General features: G+C 42.7%; 1 protein-coding gene across 2 annotated transcripts in view; it reads left to right on the forward strand.

Annotated features, from left to right (window-relative positions):
* The first annotated feature begins 785 nt into the window (after nucleotides 1-785).
* Nucleotides 786-20053, forward strand: part of ARSK (arylsulfatase family member K) — a 961037-nt gene continuing 941769 nt past the window's right edge. For both annotated transcript variants that reach the window (XM_078675401.1, XM_078675402.1), the window contains exon 1: nucleotides 786-1021. In XM_078675401.1, the coding sequence (XP_078531527.1) occupies nucleotides 896-1021 (126 nt within the window). In that variant the 5' untranslated portion in view covers nucleotides 786-895. The remainder of the gene's footprint in view (nucleotides 1022-20053) is intronic.

A 20053-nucleotide genomic window follows, 5' to 3' on the forward strand; every position in this document is an offset into this window, starting at 1 on the left:
AGCCAATAACTGAGCAGCGTCTTGCAATGGTTTTTTATTATGCAATGGGTATATACCAATTAATTTGGGAAAATATATATACTGAAATCTGGAGAGCACCAAAAAAGCTAAAGAAAATGCAGTGGTTACAGGTGGTTGTGTGTGTGTGTGTGTGGGAGGAGCCTGGTGAGATGAAAAAGATGGAATGAAGTACGTGTAGAAGAAGTGAACGTAAACAGGATGCTGAAGAGAAAAGAGATGATGTGTGAGATATTCAGAGAGGGGTGTGCAGAAATAAGTGGTAGAAAAGAGTAGTTAGAGTCTAACAGAGTGAGAGGGCGGAGAAAAAAGTTATGGAGGAGTTCAGGAGTGAACGAGAGACTTCGAAGACCACTAACCCTGACATTAATAATGTTTAAGTCACAGTCTCATATTTTCAGATTTGAAACATTTTCAATTCTAATCCTTAATAACAAGAATATTGTTGTTCCTCCTTTGTTTAACTCTGTTGAAAAGCACTGGCAAAACCAACAGGATTGGCTTGTTCAGAAATATGTTTGTCCTTGTGTGATATGTCTGGAGGCACTCTCATAATGTTCAGGTGCCACACTGTGGGAAGCACAGGATTTTAGTTTACACTTAGCTACGCCTTTAAATACAAATGTCATGTTTTTTGGAAATTATTTCTAGTTACTCTTCTTAGGCCATGCCCCTTTAACCGACACACCCACCACCTTTTTCATCCTATTGAAAGCCCTGCATTGCCCGCCACCTTCCCCCACCCTCTTGCTTAGGAAATAGGAATGCGATGTGCATTAGTCATCCTGGCTTCGGAAATTGTGCTGACTTGTAGGCGAGCTTTCTTCTCGCATGAAGCAAAACAAAAACCGAGAGCGCTAGTTGTTGCTCGTGCTCTATGGCGGCTCCAGCTGAGTTAGCCGTGCCCCCAGCTGTGCTGGTGATCTCCCTGGCCGCCCTGCTCCACGGAGGGGTGACCGCAAAGCCCCAGCACAACTTGCTGATGGTCATGTCCGACTCCTTCGTGAGTATTTCCATCCTCGCGAACTCTTGCTTCTTTCACTCTTGGATTCCAGAGCCGCTGTTTCGAAATCCCGGCTCCTGTAACGTTGCTTTGCCCCGTAGAGTTCGGATCATCTTGAAGCGCTTGTTTGTCCGCGCTTTGATGGTTTCCTTAACTATATTTCTACTGTTCGAGCTTCTTTAAAGTTGTGCTCATCCTTGTCGCTCCGTTTCATTCAAACTCACCCGCGTTTGTTTTTATGTTTTACCTTAAGCCCATCGACAATTTTATTTTCTGTGGCTTTTATTCTTTCACTTCCTATAAATTGTGTTCTTTATTGCTGTTTTCCAGCTTCATCAGTCGGACCTATACAGTTTTTTTTAATGTTCACGTTCCATATTTTATTTTGGCTCTGAACCAGTGTTAGGGGTCAAGGCGTGGCAGAGAACAGGCCGAGTCACGAGGGCAAGGCCATGAAAAGCGGAGTTTTACAGCCGATGTATTCATTTATTTTCTAAAAAATCTGATGCGAAGAAACAAGGAGAAATAGGACACTATCTCTGTTCTACCTTGCTAGGTGAACACAAAGACGCTGTTTTCAAAATAATTTACAGGGTTAGGGCACCTTCTCCTGCGGCAGATATCTTTGTCTACCCAGCAGTTTTCAGCGGATTATAATAAGGGTGAGATTACTCTGGTGGTTAATGCAGTTCCTGGAAAGTTCTGTGTTGTGCCCAGAAATAGAGTTGACTCATACAGTAGCATAGACGGTTAATGTGCCTACTCAAAAGTACACAGTTTGACATGCATTTCACAGATTTGTATTTTATGTAGATAGGTAAGTGGGTTACTGCTTTTGACAGAAACTCTTGTTACTTCATAAGTTACAATCGTAATATAGGAGAGTGACCTATGAACTGGCATCAAGGGGCAGCATGCAAACTGCAAGTTGTGGATTTTGAGCAAGTTGTTGGTATAGATCCTTATTATTTTTTCTCAATATGTTATTTTATTTTTGCAAAGAAAGGTTCCTTTGAATAGCAATACAGTCTTGTTAGTACACACACACCCAATCACTGCTTTATGTTTTAAATCTTGACTTTGTGTTTCTGTTGACCATAAACTCTTAACATGTAATGTCTTCAAGTATATATTATATGTGACTCCTACATCTAATACCTCTTATTATCTTTTTCCTGTACATTCATTTACTAACTTGTAATATTTATCTCTGTGTGTCATGTAAAGCTTTCTGACACCCTACACTGGAATGAGTAGCACTATAAATGAGATAAAGACCCCCTGCCATATGTAATAAGGATATTGCGAGTCACTGAGGAGTTTCATGGCCATATAGAAGAACAAAGCTGAAGGCCGAGCTCCTTTATAAGGCTATGGACCTCTGAGTTGACTTGGAATATCCTTATCTGTACAGCAGGAGTTCTTTATCCCTTATAATACATATTGCAAAGACTCCTGAGCACCTAAGTTTAAAGATTATCCAGCCTAGACAGATTCAAAGTACACAAAGTTATTTTATTCAGTTCAAAATTCATATGCATCCAAAAGGTCTTGACAGATTCCAGTAGTTTCGTCAGCACAAACAGGTGCCCCGTTTGGAGCCCTATCTAGACTTTATCCAGAAACCCAGGGCTAGGGCACTTTTTATCCAGTTTAAAGTAGGTACGCTCCCTGTGCGCGAACTCACAAACAAATGGAAGCCACCCCACCAAACCCCTTTAGACTGTCCATACTGCGTAGGTACTGTCGAAAGTGTCCCACATCTTTTGTTCGTATGCCCAGCCTATACCAACCCAAGAACTAAGTGGCTGAAACCGATATGCTGGCAGATTGGAACTAGGAACTATCGTGAAGCCCTTAGAATCCTGCAAGCCGACGCCAATACAACTTTCACCTGTGGTGTGGCTAAATTTTTAAGCTGGGCCTGGGTGATAAGATCAAAAGGGATGGGACCCGATTTAAGTTTTTATTTTTTAGAGAAGAAAGAAAAAATATATATTTTTGTATCAAAGCGGAGATAGTTTAATTCACTTTTAACCTTCCCCTGTGTGTTTATTAGCTGCTTGTATAAAAATGTTATTCATTGTTTTAATAATTACCAAGAATGACCTACTCAGGTTGTGGTATGCAGCTGACTAATTGTTTAGAGATTTGAATAGTCATTTTACTGCCCTGTACAATATACTGCACCCTCTGAGAGCTGTATCTGTAAGATTCCTAAACCCAATTTTTATGTCCATCCTTTTAAAAATGTGCTTTTAAACAATTTGTGAAATGCTTTTAAGATATCTCTATATCGAAATAAAGCTTTGTTGTTGTTGATTCCAGTAGTCAACACGTGTTTCGTTGTGACTATGATATATGGGGGTTATCTACCTCTCCTTCCCATTTTTTTCACATCTTGGTAAACCTTAACTCTTGCTTGCATATCAGCTATGGGTTTTTAAATATTTCGAGTTTCTTCTGGTGTAGTATATTTTTCCACTTGGGGATGTTTGGCAAAGTGGTCACTTGATGCTAATCTCTATTTTGGTTTGCATGACTGTTTTCTTTTTGTTTTATACAGAATTACTCATGTTCCGGACTGGCAGGGTGCCCAACTTCATCCGGTCATTTTAGCAATATAAGATGTATGTATACAGTATGGCATAACAACTCATTATCACAGAGGATATGGTGATGGGGTTCACATTAGTATGATATGACTTAGTCGTAGATGGTTTGTTCTGTTTGCTTGAATCTCTGAGGAAGTCAGTGGTGACTGTAACCACAATGATGAAACACGGGTTGGCTACTGGAATTTGTCAAGACCTTTTGGATACATATGAAGTATGAACTGAATAAACGAACATTGTGTACTTTGGATCGGCCGAGATTGGATAATCTTAGAACTTTGGTGCTCAGGAGTCTTTGCAATTGTTGTGGGGAGCTGTGTCTCTTAACCCCTTCGCTGCTAGGCCTCCCCCCCCCCCCTGAGCTATGCCTTTTGTTTGGATATCTGGGCTAGTTTGCGCTAGGCCCCTGTAACTTTTTGACCACATGGGTATCCACACCAAATTTGAGTCCTTTCCTTCCAACTTCATGGGCATTCGAAAGGTAACCAGGGTTTTTGGATTCTCTCAGAGGTTACCCAGAAATGAGCCAAAATAAAGCTATTTTTTTTGGGGGGGGGGGAATGGGAAAAAAAAGTGCTGCAAATGAAAGCGTCTGGTTGTTCCCTGCAAATAGTATCAACAAAAGGGTTTGTGAGGCTGAAATCACTCTTTTCCCAGCTTTCAGGGACTGACAGACTTTTGTCAGAAAACCAGCATTTTTTACACAGTTTTGGCATTTTACTGGGCTATAGCTTATTTTTTGTGCTTTCAACCTTCTTCCAGTTAATGATAGAAATGGGTAAGAAAGCAGCAATGATCCTGGAAAGCTATACATTTTTGAAAAGTAGACAAAATTCTGAATTCAGCAAGGGGTCATTTGTGTAGATCCTTCAAGGTTTCGTTATAGAAACTAACAGTTGAAAATAGGAGAAATTGAAAATGAGTTGAAAAAAACAGGCATTTGTGCCAATGTTTTCTCCTGTAACTTTTCTAATTATGACAGATGTTTGAAAGCAATATACCATTACATTCGCTGGACCTTTCTGGTTGTGGGGATATATAGGACTTGTAGGTTCATCAAGAACCCGACGAACCCAGAGCCAATAACTGAGCAGCGTCTTGCAATGGTTTTTTATTATGCAATGGGTATATACCAATTAATTTGGGAAAATATATACAGTGAAAAATCCGGATGAAAGACACCTATGTATTTCTGAAATTGGAACAAAATATAGAGTGTAGAAACAGGAGCTATTTTCACATTTCCAAAATTGTGAGTATCCATACTGGCCTGAGAATTATAGGACATTTTTCAAAGTGATTTCTTTTTTACATATTTTCTTTCATTTGGAAGGCAGAAATGCATCGAAAGTCAATAGCTAATACCAGTCGCAATACAATTCTGTATTACTCCAAGTCTCCTGATAAAAATGGTACCTCACTTGTGTGGGTGAGCCTGGTACCCACAACAGGAAACAGCTCAAAACGCAATATGGACATATTTCATTTTTACTGTGAAAACGGACCCTTTTTTTGCAAAGTGCCTAGTTGTAGATTTTTAACTCTAGCTCTGCCGGCACCTTGGGAAACCTAGCAAACCTATACATGTTTGAGAACTAGACACCCAGGGGAAACCAGGATGGGGTGACTTGTCTGGCTCTCACCAGGTTCTGTTACTCTCAATCCCTTGCAAACCTCAACCTTTGACAAAAAACCTATTTTCCTCAAATTTCTGTGGTGGAAATTCTGGAATCTGCATAGATCCACAAAATTCCACCCACCCTCATTCCCCAAAGTCTCCTGAGAAAAAATTTACCTCACTTGTGTGGGTAGGCCTAGTGCCCGTGAGAGGAAACGGCCCAAAACGCAACATGGACACACCACATTTTCACAGTGAAAACTGACCCTTTTTTGCAAAGTGCCTAGCTGTAGATTTTGAACTCTAGCTCTGCCAGCACCTAGGGAAACCTAGCAACCCTATACATTTTTAAAAACTAAACACACAGGGGAATCCATGATGGGGTAACTTGCCTGGCTCTGACTAGGTTCTGTTACCCAAAATCCCTTGTAAACCTCAAACTTTGTCCCAAAAAAAAGCATTTTCCTCACATTTCTGTGGTCGAAAAATGGTACCTCACTAGTGTGGGTAGGCCTAGTGCCTGCGACAGTAAATGGCCCAAAACACCACTTGGACACACTACAATTTCACAGTGAAAATGAACCCTTTTTTGGCAAAGTGCCTAGCTTTAGATTTTGAACCCTAGCTCTGCTGGCACATAGGGAAACCTAGCAAACCTATACATTTTTTAAAACTGGACACCCATGGGAATCCAGGATGGGCTGACTTGTCTGGCATTCACCAGGTTCTGTTATCCAGAATCCCTTGCAAACCTCAAACTTTGTAAAACAAAAAACACATTTTTCTTACATTTCTGTGGTGGAAAGTTTTGGAATCTGCGTGGATCCATAAAATTCTACCCACCCTGCATTCCTCAAAATCTTCAGAGAAAAATGGTACCTCACTTGTGTGGGTAGGCCTAGTGCCCGTGACAGGAAACGGCCCAAAACACAACATGGACACACCACATTTTCACAGTGAAAACTGAGCCTTTTTTTACAAAGTGCCTAGCTGTAGATTTTGAACCCTAGCTCTGCTGGCACCTAGGGAAACCTATCAAACCTATACATTTTTGAAAACTAGACACCTAGAGGAATACAGGATGGGGTGACTTGTCTGGTTCTAATCAGGTTCTGTTACCCAAAATCCCTTGCAAACCTCAAATTCTGTCAAAAAACACATTTTCCTCACATTTCTGCGGTGGAAAGTTCTAGAATCTGCGTGGATCCACAAAATTCCACCCACCCCACATTTCACTCGCGTGGGTGGGTCAAGTACCGGCGACAGGCAAAACGTATTGAGGCGACATCAAAGTCACCTATTACAAAAACCTGGTTTTGCAAGGGGGGGTCACCTGTGTTTTGGGAAACTATCAAACCCACACATTTCAGAAAACTGGACACCCAAGGGAAGTCCAGCGAGGTATGGCTTGCGTGAATCCCCCAACGTTTTCCTACCCAGAATCCCCTGAAAACCTCAAATTTAACTGAAAAAAGCACATTTTACACATATTTTTGTGTGTGGAATGACCATGCCGGCACAAATGTCCTACTCCATAGCGTTCCCCTCAGTCTCCGGAGTAAAATATGTCACTTGTGTGGGTGTCCAATGCAGAATTGGCTAAAAACGTTTTTTAAATAAATTGTAGCGCTTAGAATTCTTGGTGCTATACTCTAAATCCCTATGTTTTTGGCTCTTCCCAGTCATAGGCCCTTGCCCCACCCACACAAGTGAGGTATCATTTTACTCGGGAGACCGAAGGGAATGCTGTGGGGTAGCACATTTGTGCTGGCACGGTGAATCCAAACATAAATATGCAGAAAATGTATTTTTTACAGCTAAATTTGAAGTTTGCATGGGATTCTGGATAGGAAAATGTTGGGGATCCATGCAAGCCATACCTCGCTGGACTCCCACGGGTGTCTAGTTTTCAGAAGTGTGTGGGTTTGCCATAATTATCAATACAAGTAACAAATGTGATTGAGATTTATTTGCTATATAGTTTTTGTTACCTCTAGGTAGTATTTGAAATAAAACAAGTTCAAGGCTTACCTGTATTTTAGAGACAAACTCACCCACCTCGTGCCAGAAGATTTGGATTACCGGACATTGCCATGACATGTCAGCATCATCCGCATTTTCTAGCCCGCATTTCGGACAATGTCTTCTCGTGTTTCCACCCATCTTGGGTAGTTTCTTCGGGGACCAATAAGCTCTGTATAGAGTAAAGAGATGATTCCTTCTCAAGGGTGCAGGTCTGACAATAGACCAAAGTGCAGCATATGATACTTGCCATAAAGTTTGGATATCTGTGTCCGGCATGTCCGTTCTCCATATCTCCTCTGGCGCAGGTAACGTGTTGTCCTACGCCTCCACTAGCATCCAGTACCACTTAGATAGGGTGGTTGGAAATTTGTGTCAGTCTGGTAATCCTACCACACAGAAATTTGAGAAAGTTTTGATTTTTTAATCGAAATTTGAGGTTTGCAGGGGATTCTGGGTAGGAAAACGTTGGGGGGTCTACTCAAGCCATATCTCACTGCACTCCCTCCGGGTTTCTAGGTTTCAGAAATGTGTGGGTTGGGTAGGTTTCCCAAGATGGCCGCCGATCCCGTGACCAAAAACCCTGGTGACCCTCCTTGCAAAAGCAGGTTGTTTTTGATAGGTAATTTTGATGTCTCCTCAATACCTTTTGGGCCCTTGCCTGTCTCTGGTACTTGACCCACCCACACAAGTGAGGTACAATTTTTATCGGAAGACCTGAGGGAACGCTGAGTGGTAGGAAATTTGTGAATCCATGCAGATTTCAGAACTTTCCATCACCGAAATGTGAGGAAATGTGTTTTTTTTTTTTTTTTTTTTTACAAAGTTTGAGGTTTGCCAAATTCTGGGGACCAGAACCTGATGAGAACCAGACAAGTCACCCCGTCCTGAAATCCCCTGGATGTCTAGTATTAAAAACTGTTTAGGTTTGCTAGGTTTTGCTAAGTGCCGGCAGAGCTAGAGTTCAAAATCTACCGTTAGGTACTGTGCAAAAAAAAGTGTCCATTTTCAGTGTAAAAATGTGGTGTGTCCATGTTGCATTTTGGGCCATTTCCTGACGCGGTTAGTAAGCCTGCCCAAAAAAGTGAGGTACTATTTTTATCGGAAGGCTTTGCAGAATGCAGCGTGGTTGGAATTTTATGGATCCATGCAGATTCAAGAACTTTCCATCACAGAAATGTGAGGAAAATGTGTTTTTTATTTACAAAGTTTGAGGTTTGCAAGGGATTCTGGGTAAAATAACCTGGTGGGAGCCAGATAAGTCACCCCATCCTGGATTCCCCTGGGTGTCTAGTTTTTAAAAATGTATAGTTCTTGCTAGGTGCCGTCAAAGCTAGTGTTCAAAATCTACAGCGGGATACTTTGCAAAAAAAGGGTCCGTTTTCAGTGTAAAAATGTGGTGCGTCCATGTTACGTTTTGGGCCGTTTCCTGTCCGGGGTAGTAAGCCTGCCAAACAAGTGAGGTACCATTTTTATCGGGAGACTTTGTGGAATGCTGGGTGGGTGGAAGTTGTGGATCTGCACAGATTCCAGAACTTTCCATCACTGAAATATGAGGAAAATTTGTTTTTTTACAAGGTTTGAGTTTTGCAAGGGATTCTGGGTAGCAGAACCTAGTGAGAGCCATACACGTCTCCCCATCCTGGCTTCCCCTTGGTGTCTAGTATTAAAAAAATATACAGGTTTGCTATGTTTCCCTAGGTCCCGGCTGTGCGAGGATCCAAAATCCACAGGTAGGCAATTTCGGAAAAAAAGTCAGTGCCTAGTGGGCTTTCTGCTGCCCAGGGGAGGGGGTGAATTGGGGGCTATTGCCCCGATATGCCCACAAGGGGTGCAGAAAGTCTGTGGCTATTCTTCTGAGGGGGGCATTAGGATGCTCATTCTGGGCAGCCCCCACCTCTATGTATAAAAAAGCCAGCATAATCGCTGGCGCATAGTGGGCCCTCTGATCAGGGGCTACTGCCCCCATCTGCTGCCAGTGAGTGGCAGAAAGACTTGGGCATCATTTTGGGGGGATGGGGGCATTGGCATGCCCATCCTGCACAGCCCCCACCCCGAATTATTCAAAAGAAATCCTGGGGGTTAGTGGGCTTTCTGCCCCCAGGGAGGGCAGATAAGGTGCTACTGCCCCATCTGACTTCCAGGGGAGGGGGCAGAAAGACTAGCATTTTTTTACCTATATATAAAAAAATCCCTGGTGCTTAGTGGGCTTTCTGCCCCCTCCCGGTGACAGATCAGGGGCTTTTGCCCCCATCTGCCTCCTTGGGGCGAGGGGCAGAAAGTCTTTTGTTTTCTTTAGGGGGTAGGGTGGGGGCATTTGCATGCCCATTCCGGGTAGCCCCCATCCTGGGCCTATAAAAAAAATTCCCTGGCGTCTAGGGTGCTTTCTGCCCCCCTTTTCAATTATACCGCTCCCGTCTTTCTACGTGCTCCGGGGGCTGAGTTAGCTCTGAGCACATAGAAAGTGAAACTGCAATGAGCCTCTTGGATCGTTTAAGTATTGGTTTCACTGTAATGACGTCAGCGCAACGTGCGCACTGATCGTCATTTCAGGGAAGCCAAAGCTGCAGCCTCAGGGGCTGGGGAAGCTCTTCCCCAGCTCCCGAGGCTGTATTCCCTTTGCCATGTGCTTGGATGGCCGGGGGGCCGTCCGACGCACATGAGCACTGGTGCATCGCGACACACTGAAGGGTTTAAAACAAACCCTTGGAGCACCAGTGAGACTCATGTTCAACTGGACAATTGGGCAAATACATTTTGCACAGGCACGTAACCTTGCAGCCTTGCTCTTACATAGTCACACCATCAACTTTCTCACAAACCATTTCAATCCTTGGTATGCAGCTCTTTCATGTGAAAGAGAGAGCATGTTTGCAAACATGAACAATATAAATAAAATCTCTATTGCAAAATTAAACATATCAAAAAAGCTGTTAGATACTTTTTGCGAAAAATACATTAGAATTGGTTTAATACCAGTCAGTTTTAAAAAAAAAAGGCAGAGTAGCTTGGAATATGTAGAAATATGCAGAAAGCTTTTAACTTTTCTATTACTACCTAAGGAGTGTAAGGAGTGTAAAAAGTAAACATGTTGGCATAAATATCTCCTTTTTGCTTGCCACTGTACAGCTAGAAAAACAACAGAAGAAAGAAAAGAAGTGTTTTAAAACAACTGCTTGAATTATGCTCAGTGACCTGGCCTGCCTTTTCTCTTAGCTCCTGGCTCTGGCAAAAGGCATTGTGATTTCAGAACTCTGCTGTAATAACTTATTACAATTGAGTTCCTATGTAATTTCTTTAGAATCGCCGACTAGGCGTCACTAGTCACTAATTGTAAAGAAATTAGAAATGGGTTTTTAATACAGGAATTGGAGAATCCCATGTATTGTAAAATAATTAAATAAAACATAATTAGTAAGTGTAATTTAAATATTTATCTGTGTAATTACTTATAACACAGGACAAATGGCATTCGTACAATATATGCTCATATCTACAATAGTGGGGTTTGAACAAAGTCAAAAACATGCCTCCAAATGTTAGTTCCTCTAAAGTACTTGTGAAATAATAAGCTGTGTGCCTTTGTTTCCTTCCATTGCTTTAGCGTCTAGGCGTTAGTCTTCAGATGGCTCCCAGCCAGGATGACCCTTAAACAAAAGAAGGGATAATGGCTCTTTAAATTAGGCCTTTGTTAGAAGTGAAAAGAAGAAAGCCACATTGTTGTTTGCAGTTTGTTACTTTGAACAGAAAGCAGGCAATGTGAAGGGGCTGCTGAACTGAGTCTCTGTGTAGGAAATTACACCAGGACAAATTAAGCCTATTTTACTGGGTCGGCACGATCCCAGATCTGGCTCAGAAATAGCTGCTGGGACGGGGATCTGACTGCCTCCCCCTCATTTGCAGCATTTGGACAGTGAAGTATTTTGTTTGCTCAAGATAAGTGAAAAGTGACTCAGCTGAATGAGAAGTACACACTATTAAGAAGAATTGGCTAAGCCAAGAGGTCTGGCCTTGGCACACTGGTACAATGGTTGAGTTTTTCAATGTTTCATTGCAGGCATATGCTACAAAAATACAAAGGAAAACAAGAAAATCAAGCTGCAGCAAAACATGGCAATCATATGCTTGCTATAACAAAAAATAGTTTAAAATATTTACTAATGAACTGTTTTTCTAATGATGTTTTTTAAACAACAAGCCTTTCAGTTGTGTCATACATTTTATCATTATTATCATTTGTGAAGGAATCACAATCTAGCCAAGTGCTCAAGTTGCAAATATCTAAAATGTTATTATGCCACTTAAACACCTTAAAACACGTTTTAAACAAACAAAATAAATTGCTGGTATTTAAGGTTAATGTCAATGAAATAAAAAAAGCAAATTATGAACAAGCTTTATAAATGAAGAGAAATTAACTATTTTTAGATGGATGGGAACAGTCTGCACAGGCTTTTTGCAGTCATTCAAAGTGAAGGGAGCGAATGGGAAAAGTATGCTTACCCATTGCCCATGCTACACACAGTGGTTGGCAGAAGCAAAATGTGAATGACCGTTTTGCAGACCAATAGATGAGGTCCACTGAAGAAAAACCCTACACATGCACATTACGTATGATTTTCTGGGAATAAAGATAGGTATAGCAGTGGCAAGCAAAGGCTACAATCATTCTCTCTCTCTGTACTGTTCAACAGTTGTACCCAACAAGTGCTATACAGAACTGGACCCTTTTCAGAAAGTGAAAAATTCCTATGTTACAGAGTAAAGATGAATAACTCCTATAAGTGTCCCTTTTCACGTGAATCTTTCAGCTCGTCTTGTCTTTTTTGCCAATAGCATGCTCCCTTCCGTAACTTGTAGGTTTATGTTTAATATTGTGAGCATGATTTTTTTTTTAAATAATCATGTTGTTTCCTCAAAAGTTAGACTGGCATGAAAGTGTCGCAGGAGCATGAGGTCACTTGGCAGGTATACTCATGGAGTCACATATAAAGTGGAGGGAAAGCATAGTAGAACCTTCTTTATTAGCAGGATTTACTCAAGAAAGCCATGGACCATGATATATGCTAGAAACGCTGGTCCTATAGCCACAGGGTAAGAAGTAAATGACAGCCAGAACTGGAGACCAGTGGTCCTCTTGCAAAACTTGGCCGCAGTGGCACTGCCCCTGCTGTACTTATGATAGCCATGCCCCTACTTTTTGGTGCAGTAGGTGACTGTTAGAAATTGAGTTACTGATTGACTGGGATGTGAGCCCTGGTCAAGCAGCAACCACAATCCTAGTCAGGGTAAGGCACAAGCAAATCCCAAATAAACCTGTGCTAAAACACCTGGTAGCTTGGCACTGAGCAGTGAGGTTTAACTTAGATTTAGTCACTGTGTAAAGTGTGTGTCCAACACTTTAAATGGCGAAACAGTGAATACACCACGCAAAAAGGTATTACAACAGGTTTGAAAAATAGAGCAGAACGTAATAACTAAAACAAGACCAAACAACAAACGTCCAATCAGTAGAACAGAAGTTATGAACTTTTGAAGAAAAAACTGCAGTATAGTGCTTAAAAGCGTAAAGCATCAACTGCGGCGATCTAGTACTGATTGACTGGGTCAACAGTTCTGGCCGACCTCAATGGAGCCCAGGTCGAACGTAATCTCAGGTTAGTCCAGCTGAAGTTTTACCTTCTCAAGTTTTGTGGCAAGAGTTCAGTTCGTTATGTTTGCGTTGAAGAGGGTTGCAGGGAGCAAGGAGACACGAAGACTGGCTTGACACAAAGAGCAGGCCAGGCATCGCGGAGAGGCGGTCTGGAGCTTCGCTGTGGCAGATCTCTGTCAGTGATAGATGCTTGCTGTGTGAAGAGACGGGATGGTGGCGGCTCCCACAGTAGTTTGCTGTGAATGGTGTAGTTCTGGTGCGAACATGCCTTTTCGTGATCTTGAAGAGCCTTTTAGCTTGATTTCAAGAGCCCATGAGCCACTCCAGGGGTCCAGGACCTGAGAGTTACCACCTAGGGGTAGGAACTCGCTTCAGCTGTGTCCATGAGCGGCTTGGGGAGCCTTTTATGTCCCTGCCCTGCAGATGAGGAGGCCAGGCGAACTGGCTTCTTTGATCCTCTCTGGGGTCCTGGGTTCAAGATGAAGTTGCAGGTCCAGTTCTTCTTCCCCAGGCAAAAGGGCAGCAGCTAGCAGGTCAGTAGAGCACGGCAGCAGTTCTTTTAGAGCAATAGTGCAGCAGAGTGGCTGTCCTTGTAGCAGCACAGCAGTCCTTCTTCCTGGTTGAGTATCCACAGGTCCAGAGGTGTACTGAAGAGTTGATCTCTCAGGCCCTACTTTTCTACCCTGGTTCTGGAAGATGGAAGCAGCTTCCAGACAGTGGCTTTGAAGTGCGAGGAATTCCCTGCCTCCCCTGCCGTACCTCCAAGCTCGCTAAACCAACAATGCAGAGTCGTTTGACCCTTTGTTTGAAGGCAGAGCAGAGACTATTCAGTTGTAAGTGGATCTGTGCTTAACTCTGCCCCCATCCTGCCAGCAAATGGCCCACTCATGCAACCTAATCCCTCGATTGTGTGACTGGGAGGAATTCACAAAGTCTGTCAGTTACACTCACTCATGTGACCCAGGCCAGGCTATAGGCACAAAAGGGCTAAGAGCAGAACAATGCCAAAGTGGCATTTTTATAATTGTGATCAAAAACCAGACCTTACCATTAAATAGGGCTCTTCAACACAATGCCAAAGACACCAAACATGACTTAGCTGCCAGTTCCCAATTGGGAATAACAGCTTATTTAATGCAATAAGGAATCCACAATGTTATACTGTAGGATAGGTAGGCATCACAGTAGTGAAAAACAAATGTAGGAGTTTTGACTGCCAGTACATGTACAACTTAAAAGTGCATGTTCAAACTTTTCATTACAAAGCACCCTGTCCTAATGGCTACCCAGGGCCTACAACAGGGGTGACATATATAATGAATGGAGAATTTAAAACTTGGCAAGGGAGTTTTAATTGAATGTCGACATAGCAATTTATAGCTGCATTCAGGCTGCAATGGTAGGCCTGGGACAAGGTTTAAGGTACTATGTAAGTGGGTGGCATAATCAGTGCTGCAGGTCGTCTAGTAGCATTTCATTTCCAGGCCCTGGATGCATGTTGTACCACCCGACAAGGGATTTAAAAGTACATTAATTATGCCAATTGGGTATAAGCCAATGTAGCCATGTTTTAAGGAGAAAGCACAATCATTTTAGCACTGGTTATCAGTTCTAAAGTGCAAAGAGTCCTAAGGCCAACAAAAACGAATTCAGCAAAATATAGGAGGAGGAAGACAAAAGGTTTGGGGTGACCCTGCAGAGCAGGCCAGGTCCAACAGTGACTCAGTTAATTTTACTTTTAAACCTGGCTTCTGTAGCGAGAGTAGGGTCTAAGTCTGAGGGCCATCATCTGTTTAAGCAGCCCTCATTAGCGTGGTTCCAGACAAGTACATCACTGTTATCTTTGTTCAACATTAAGTTGTTCCTAACAAGGTACTGCTGGAATGCATTTATGAAACAGTCCTTAAAGCCACCAGACAGATCACCCAGATAGAGGATATTTGTAGCTTTGTCTGCATAGGTCATAAAGAAGAAGACTAAAGACCTAATCAGTGGGCTATGAGTGCCACCTAAATGTTAAAAAGCATTGGGTTCAGTGTGGATCCCTGTGGCATACCTTGGTTCAGTTGTCTCGTGCAGAGTATGAAGATGGAAGTTTAACTACCTGGGTGAAGTCTTGCAGATGGGAGGTGAAGCAATCCAAACCTTTGTTCATTATTCGAATTTCATATAAACTGATCAGTATACTATTGTTGGAGTTGGTATTAAAAGCACCAAATAAATGTAATAATATTAAAGCGGCTTTGCCTGCCGAATCAAGTGGCCAGCGTAGTTCTTCTACTACTACAACAAAGTTTGACTCTGTGCTATGCAGTGGCCTAAAGTCCATCTGAGCGGGTCCAGAATAGAGTTATAGTACTGAAAGGCTGTGAATGACTCATAATCAAGAGTTCGTTGTAAATGGAAGGAGTGAGATTGGATAGTAGTTGCTGAGTATACTTGGGCCAGCTGAAGTTGTTTGTTTAAATCAACATGGCCACTGCTTGCTTCTAGGATGGCAAAATACATCAGCAGATAGAGAAGCATTACAAAGAGAGAGGATAATGCCAGTCAGATCCTGTCAATTCCTATATGGAAAAAATGGGGCAGGCAGACAGCATCCTGGTATGATCCTCAGAGGTAGGTCCATACTTAAAAAAAATATAAAAATGAAAGATTTCAATCCCTACATACATTCATATATTGTTACTTGTAGTCATTTCTTTAAAATATGTAAACACCAGGGCAAGTTGGGGAATAAATAGTTGTGCATCCTTTATTTCTGAAAAGGTAAACATGTAGGTGTTTTAAAATAAACAACAACAATGGTACTAAAAGCAACATTTAAGACTTGACAATAACCCTGATAGAACTTTTTTTCATGTTGGCTTTTTGAGGAACATGAGATGTGTACCTTTATGTGACATAGAAGGTTTTTCTTTTTGTAGTTATGATCAGACATGGAAAGAAATTGTAAAAGTTACTGGCTGTTATCAACACAGTGGCAAAAAGAGTAAAAAAACGAGGCTACTTGAAGTTTTTACTTTTCCACGCACCACTTCTGAATTAACATTGTTGAGTTCAAATTGTGTCCCAGTAACTCTGTGTTTTGAAATAAGATTGAACGTTTGAAAATGGTTTACAAGCTATTTAAATGCCGTTGGTCGAAAACAAAATCAGATCTGTAATCTTGCTAATGCCTTTTAAGAAATCTTCAGAAAGATTGAGCTTCCATCAGATTGTGGTGTGACTAATATGCCCAGATATGTTAGCTTTTATGAAAAAAAAGCTTCCTACTTTTTGATTCAGAATTGCTTCAGATCTTTACTGGGTAGCATAAATCCCCTCACACTTAGGCTTTGTGTGAAAGACTAGATTGACATAACTCAATGTGTGTGAGAAGTTGGCCTGGTATATGCTGTCCACTAATTAAAGTGGGCGCCTTGCACCAGTCCAAACCACCCTTATGGTGATTTAACAGGTCAAAGATAACCTTAGAAAGCTATTCAAGTAGTAGCTGGGGAGAGCAGCCTTCAGGCTTAGTCTTGAAGGAATGTTAAGCAGCTTGTCTTACCAGAATGCAACCTTATAGTATTAGTTAAATGAAAGGAGAACCACACAGTAGTTATAAAAATATGTATTTATTAATATAACACTCTCCTCTACACGAAGATACTCTCAAAGCACACAATACTGTAGCACAGAAACAATAGTAAATAGCACAAATACACAGTGGGCCCCAGGTAGGTACCAAACCATACACTAAAATAGTGGTATAAGAACCACAACTCGGGTCAAGACAGTGTCTAGAGGACAAAGATTTGCTGGTACCCCAAGGAACCACCCAAGGTGAGTAAGTAGGGTCTCCACGGAGGACGGGTGCAGTGTGGGAACACGACCCTGTGCTCTGTACAATTCAATGGGAAAGTCGCAGTTGAGGTTTTAGAGTTTAAGGACCCTTCCCAGTGGACTTTGAAGAAACCCTGTGGAAGTTAGGAGGTTGGACAGCCACCCCACCCGTGGATACAGTAGTACCAGAGTTACCTCAAGGGGAGCCGGGTGCCTGGGTCTAAAGTGGTGTCGGAAACCACAGTCGATCTCAATGGAGGACTTCGAAGACGAGCCACTGCTGGAAGGAAGGAAAGTGTCAGTTGGAATCCAAAGGTTGATTCTGGTTTAAGAGTACCTGAAAGCAGAGGGGACAGAGTCTTGGTCACTCAAGAGTGACCAGGGGCTCAGTAGACAAATGCCCACCAACGTTGGGTGCTTCAGGTGCGTTGAGGAGGTTCTTGACTCTTCAGCCACAGGGACCAGGAGATGTCGAGCATGACCAGGAGCTGGAAACAACCTGTCCCACGAAGGATGTCGAGTGCTGAGGCGTTGGTGTCTGGCGGGATCACCACAAGCCTTGGCAACGGCAACCCATGCAGAAGGCCAAAGAAGGTTATGGTGAGGAACAGCAAGGTCGAGGAGACTCACCAAAGCAAGGGGAGTCATGGAAGGCATGGATCAACAAGGGGAGCCCAAGAAAAGCAAAGTTGACCCTCAATTGGACTCACAGGCCAGAGGCAAAGAAGTTGCGAGAGGACCTCGAGCAATTTCACCAAACAGCAGCCCACGGAGTACTCGGTGCAGGGAGGCCAGAGTACTTGGTAGGAAATAGTGGCAGAGGCTGGGGCTACTCAGAGCCCAATGCACTTGTTCTGTCAACACCAACAAGCATATGCACTTGCAAATGAACGCGGTGCACAGGGATACGAGTATTGCAGCCCCCATGAGGGATTCTGGCCTCAAACTTGGTAAGAGGGCAGCTCAGGCCTCAAGGGACATAGGGACCCACCTCCTGTGTTGCTGGAGCCTTTGGAGTCTGTAGGAGCTCAGGAGCAGCAGACCGGTCAGTCGTGATGTGGTGCCTGCAGATGCAGAGGAGTGATTCCTTCACCCCAAAGGTGATATCTTTGGTTGTCCTTGATGCCCCACAGGTCTTGAATGGAGCCTGTATGGTGGACAGGCACAGACGATGCTTTGGACTGAGAGGTAGATGAAGTCGGGCTCAAACGAAGTCCAGCAAAGTCCAGAGTGTCCAGACGGTCGAAGGTCAATGGCTTCTGGTTCAGAATCTTATCCACGTCGAATATAGGGTCCTACAGCCAGGTAAGCCCTTCTGTACCCACGGGAGAGGGTTGGACAGATTCAGGGGACTCTCCCAGGGGATGATCTGGACAGTGGGGAGGTTACTCCCTTGTCCATTGTCCAGTTTCACGCCAGAGCAGGAGCCAACGATTCCCAGGACTGGTTTGAACTGGGCTATGCTTAGGGACACCAAATGTGCCCCTCATGCAGACTTTCAATCGCTGGCAGGTGCACCCACCCAGGCCTAATACACTCAATCCTGTCTGGGAGGTGGTCACAGCCCCCTGTGACTGGATGCCTATTGTTCTGCCTTCCCCTGCTCGAGCTTGGCTCAGCAGCAGGAGGGCAGAAATATGTTTCTGGTCAGCAGCAACCATTTGATGCTGTTCAGGACTAGAAGGCTGGTACCAGGAACAACAGGGTACCCACAACATGTTTGATACCAAACACAATAGGGTTCGATTTAGCCACTTTAGAGTTAGTCAGTACGCGGTCACTTAATACCACTCTGTATGTCGTATATGGCTGCATCACTGACAACCCGGGAGAATGGACTCCATAGGCTGCAGGGGTGTCCAGCTTGTGCTAGGACACCCTCTCACTTAGAAACAAGCACCCTGCCTTGAGGATTGCTAAGGCCTGCTATAGGGGTGACTTATAGGTTTTAAGTGCAGTGACCCTTAGCTATAGTGAACCTATATCTAAAGTAAGTGGTGCATGCGCCATCTTAGACAGGCTGCAATGGCAGGCCTGTGGTTTCATTTTACATGACCTCTCATGGGTGGCATACTATATGCTTCAGCCCATATGAGGCCTCTGGGGTACCTATGCCCTGGGTACATGTGTACCATATACTAGGGACTGACAAGGGTACCCCAGTATCCAATCTGGAGTGTACTTAAGTACATAGCATAACAGTTTAAGGAGAACGCAGATATACTGGGGTCCTGATTAGCAGGATCCCAGTCAGACTAGTCAAAAACAGTTTACATTCAGCAAAAAGTGGGGGTAACCACAAGAAGCAGATCCTACATCCCTACACTGTGCAGTTAGTTTTTGATCACTTATCACTCACAATTCCTGACTTCACTTTTATCAGCCTATTTTCCATTAAATTTGTGTACTCTCTTGACTCCTTTTTTTTTTTTTTTTAAAGATTTTTATTTGCATCTCATAGGACAAGTACATAATAATTTATTCAGAAAAAACATAATAAATTCACTTATTCCATCGAAAGAGAAAGCAAAGCAACCATAATCAATTTTTCCACAAAGTAAAACGTATCTTCAAGAAGAGGCCATGACTATAACAAAAGACATAAAGAGAAACAAAAAAAAGGGAAATATCATGACATTATCAATCCCCAAATCCTTTCCACTTTCAGCTTAGCCTGAATACCCCGTGTTGTAGCCAAAGCAGATTCCATATGGTAAATTTCCTTAACTAGGCTCCACCATTCCATAACTGTCGGCGGGTTGTGTCGTATCCAAGCCCTTGCTATTATTAATCTCGCACATGCGAGTACGATATTAAGTAAGTCAGTGTTAGTTTTATCCCCCCCTGAATAACCGACAAGCACGTCTACAGATGTCAAATCAATAGAGCAAGTTAATTTCGTAGACAAAACTTCAGTCACATCATTCCAATATTCACCTAATTGTGGGCAGGAGAAAAACATGTGAGTTATGTCCGCTGCGCTCATATTGCACTTTGGGCATTTTGTGCGCTCGTTAAAGTTATTATTATTTGCCCATCTAAGAATCCTATCTGGTGTATAATATAGTTGACATATAGTTTTGAATAGTTGTAGTTTTAAATTAGAGGAGTGTATAGATCGGTGGAGGCTGTTTAGTGAAGAAGTAATTAGATTAGGAGCCACAGTAATTCCCAATTTCCTAGTACATTTTTCTGCGAGTTTGACAGAGTCGTCGTTTCTATGGCTGATAAAGATTTTATAGCCTAAACTAATCCATGCTTTATCATTTTCTTTATAAATACAGTCCCACAAATCT

The sequence above is a fragment of the Lissotriton helveticus genome, chromosome 2_1 (assembly GCF_964261635.1).
Source record: "Lissotriton helveticus chromosome 2_1, aLisHel1.1, whole genome shotgun sequence".
Classification (NCBI taxonomy): Eukaryota; Metazoa; Chordata; class Amphibia; order Caudata; family Salamandridae; genus Lissotriton; species Lissotriton helveticus.